The sequence below is a fragment of the Ichthyophthirius multifiliis genome (genome assembly GCF_000220395.1).
Source record: "Ichthyophthirius multifiliis unplaced genomic scaffold scaff_1120509251434, whole genome shotgun sequence".
NCBI lineage: Eukaryota > Ciliophora > Oligohymenophorea > Hymenostomatida > Ichthyophthirius > Ichthyophthirius multifiliis.
Genome location: NW_004085877.1, coordinates 1 through 3,519, shown reverse-complemented (window position 1 = coordinate 3,519; position 3,519 = coordinate 1). Strand labels below are relative to the sequence as shown.

The window sequence follows — 3,519 nt, the reverse complement described above, 5'->3', positions numbered from 1 at the left end:
AGAAAAAGTGACTTAAATAAATTATTTGTATATATGAAATTTAATTTATATAAATATATATATATATATATTTAAGTAGGAATTAACATTTAAAACAATGATAAGTGGATCTTATTTTGGAGAAATAGAAATAATTTTTAATAAAAAAAGATAATGTAAATGTATAGCTGAAACAAATTGTGAATTATTTTAATTAAAATCTATTCATTATCTAAAAATTATTAAAGATTAATTTCCTCATATACATAAAAAGCTTAAAAAATTAGCAATATAAAGACATAAAAAAAATAAAGAAAGTATAAAATAAGTAATATAAAAAATATAAATATTTTTTTTGTTAAATAAAATACTAAAAATAAAAAGATAAAGAAAATTATATTAGAAGCTAAAGAAAGTAACTAATTATAATAAATTTCTGTTTTCTAAAGTGAAGATTTTTAAGAAGAGTTTAATTCTTTAAGTAATAATTATGATAATGATAGTGATAATTAAAGCAATGAAGATTTTTTTTTAATAAATAAATAAAGATTAAACAAAAGATAATATATAAGACTTTAATAAAATTAATAATAATAAAAAAATAATGAACAAATAAAAGATTTTAGTAAAATAATAGAAGAAAATAATAATAAAATAAAAGTAAAAAAAAACTAAAATAAATTAAAAATAAATAATTATATATAGATATTATAAATAGATATATAAAAAATAAAAATAATTATATATATTTATATATTTATATTTGTATAAATATATATATATTCTTTTATATTAATTTACATATATTTTTATATATATATTTTTATCTATTTATGTATTTAAATTAATATATATTTTTTTAAAAAAGATAATTTAAAATTGCTTTAATTAACTTAATTAATCTATAAATATTTTATTTATTAATGTATAAAAATTATCTAAAAATAATGATATTTGAAGTAAACATATATATATATATATATATAATAAAAATAAGATTTTAATAAATATATTATAATTATAGAAAAATAAATCAATAATAAATATTATATATATATTTTTTTTTAAAAAAAAAATGAAATTAGTATTTATACGCATTATAATTAAATAATAATAAAAAAATTTTGAATTAATAAAATAATTTACTAAACTATATTCATTTAAATTATAATTATTTCATTTTTGATATAAATAATTATATTAAAATATTTTTAATTAATTTTACTAAAAAATAAATTATTTATAAATAAACTATATATTTATATCAATTTTTTTTAACTAAAAATTATTAATATTTATCAACAAGTAAATCTAATTTTTTATTAAATTTAGAACTTAGAATATGCTCATCAATATCCTAATTAAAAGGATTTAAAATATCTTATCTGTACAGATCATAAATTTCACTCATTAAATTTCTAATATGTTTTTCTTCATAAGTATATAGATTATTTAGTTGCTTTAAAATTAATATAATTTTTAGCTATCCAACTGTAACATATCCGTGTATATCAAATTCATCTTCTGCTAAATAAATAGTGGTCAATTATCCTAAATATGAATTAATTTATTAATTTTTTTATGCGTCCTATAATTTTCGTTTTAATAAAGCATCAAGTTAATCTAATGATGCATATACATTCAATTAGAAATTTAATTCGGTTGAAGGAATATTTGTGTAGTTTTTTAAAAGAATTGGTTCGTTTTTATTATTAACTATACTTATATATGATATAGAATTTAATTATTTATCGTTCATTTAAATTTTCTTTTCTTTTTTAATTTAAATTTTTATTAATATTAAAAATAATTTTTTTAATGTGAAAAAAAAATATATATTATATTTAAAATTTTTTAATATATATAATATTTTTGTATTATTAATCAAAAAAAATATATTAGAAACTTATATTTTCTTTTTTTTATAAATAAATGGATAAAAACATTCCAGAAGATATTGAAACCAATAATATTTATAAAAGTTAGACTAAAGAAATATATAAAACATATATTTTATAATTTACATTTTATTATTATTTAGTTGTTATTGTTGGTGATACTAATGTTGGAAAAACAAATTTACTAAAAAGGCATAATATAATATATTATATATATATATATATATTTATATATATATATTAATATTATATAATAATAGAAATGTTTTGACAATATTTTAATAATATATAATATTTATATCCTTAAAAAAATAGATTTGTAGAAAACAATTTGCCAAAAACATATGTTCCAACTATAGGATTAGAATTTTCAATGAAAACAGTTAAATTGTAAAATGGAAAAATAGTTAAACTTTAATTTTGGGATACAGGTAATAATTCTCTTCAAACAAAAAAAACACACACACATTTTATAATGCTTAAATAATTTTTTTTAATAAAAAAGCTGGATAAGAAAGATTTAAATCAATAACAAGCTCGTAAAAAATAGATAAAAAAATAAATATAAAAATAACAAATTTTTATAGGCATTATAGAAATGCATTAGGTGCAATATTAGTTTATGATATCACAAAAGAATTAACATTTTATTCATTAAGTAAATGGATAGATGAAATTAAAAATTAAACAAAATAAAATATATTTATAATGCTTGTAGGAAATAAATTAGATTTAGTTTAAAATAATTAAAGTTTACGTAAAGTAACGAAGAGAAGATGCTTAATAATTCGCATTAGAAAAATAAATTTTATATCAAGAAACTTCAGCTTTAACATCAAATAATGTAGATTAAACATTTGAAGAATTATTTAATGGTAATATATAAATTAAAAATATAATATTCTTGATATGTTTTTATTATAATTTTAAAATAAATTCTTTTTTATTAAAAATAAAAATATTAAAATTAAACATTTCGTTTCAATTTCACATTATTATAAAGAAGTTTTCAAATTTTTTTTTTTTTTTTTTTTTAATAATTAATATTTTTTTTATTTTAATAGAAATATCTAAAATTGATTTAAATACAAAATAAAATATAGAAACTAATATATATTTAAAGTAAAACTAAACTAATTAAAATTAAAATAAAAATTAATATTTAAATTGTTATTGTTGAAAATTCCAATAAAGTTTATAATAATTATCTTATATATTAATAAATATTAGTTATATTTTTTTCAAAATTTATTGTATATAGTTATTTTAAAATTTATATATTATAGTTTATAAAAATTTAAATATGTAAAAATTTAAAAATTTACATTTTTTATAAAATTTTTTGTAAAGAACTTATTAATAAATAATATTTAATTTTTATATTTATCTAAATAAAATTTTAAATTTATATTAATTAATAAATTATATAAATCATTTTTTAAAAAAAATAATAATTTTTGAAAACTATGATTTTGTTTATATATATATATATTAAATTTAAGGCATTCATTAATTACATATAGGAATTTATTAAAATAAATATTATTATAAATATATAAAATAAATATGATTTTAAATAAATAAATTTAAATTTATATTTATAAATATATATATATATAATATATATATATATATATATATA

General features: G+C 12.3%; 1 protein-coding gene across 1 annotated transcript, besides 9 other annotated features; it reads left to right on the top strand. All coding sequences in view use genetic code 6, as the record gives it.

The window, feature by feature from the left end:
• Positions 1 to 619: 619 nt before the first annotated feature.
• Positions 620 to 671: a microsatellite.
• Positions 672 to 719: 48 nt separating this feature from the next.
• Positions 720 to 802: a microsatellite.
• A 148-nt stretch (positions 803 to 950) lies between these two features.
• Positions 951 to 1,037: a microsatellite.
• Positions 1,038 to 1,765: 728 nt separating this feature from the next.
• Positions 1,766 to 1,807: a microsatellite.
• A 267-nt stretch (positions 1,808 to 2,074) lies between these two features.
• Positions 2,075 to 2,130: a microsatellite.
• Positions 2,131 to 2,250: 120 nt separating this feature from the next.
• IMG5_203660 (hypothetical protein) lies at positions 2,251 to 2,738 on the top strand (the record flags this gene model as incomplete). Its single annotated transcript, XM_004023802.1, has 2 exons — positions 2,251 to 2,308; positions 2,383 to 2,738. The coding sequence occupies 2 exons, from the start codon at positions 2,251 to 2,253 to the stop codon at positions 2,736 to 2,738; spliced, it is 414 nt and encodes a 137-aa protein (XP_004023851.1).
• A 429-nt stretch (positions 2,739 to 3,167) lies between these two features.
• Positions 3,168 to 3,201: a microsatellite.
• A 204-nt stretch (positions 3,202 to 3,405) lies between these two features.
• Positions 3,406 to 3,445: a microsatellite.
• Positions 3,409 to 3,488: a microsatellite.
• Positions 3,471 to 3,519: a microsatellite.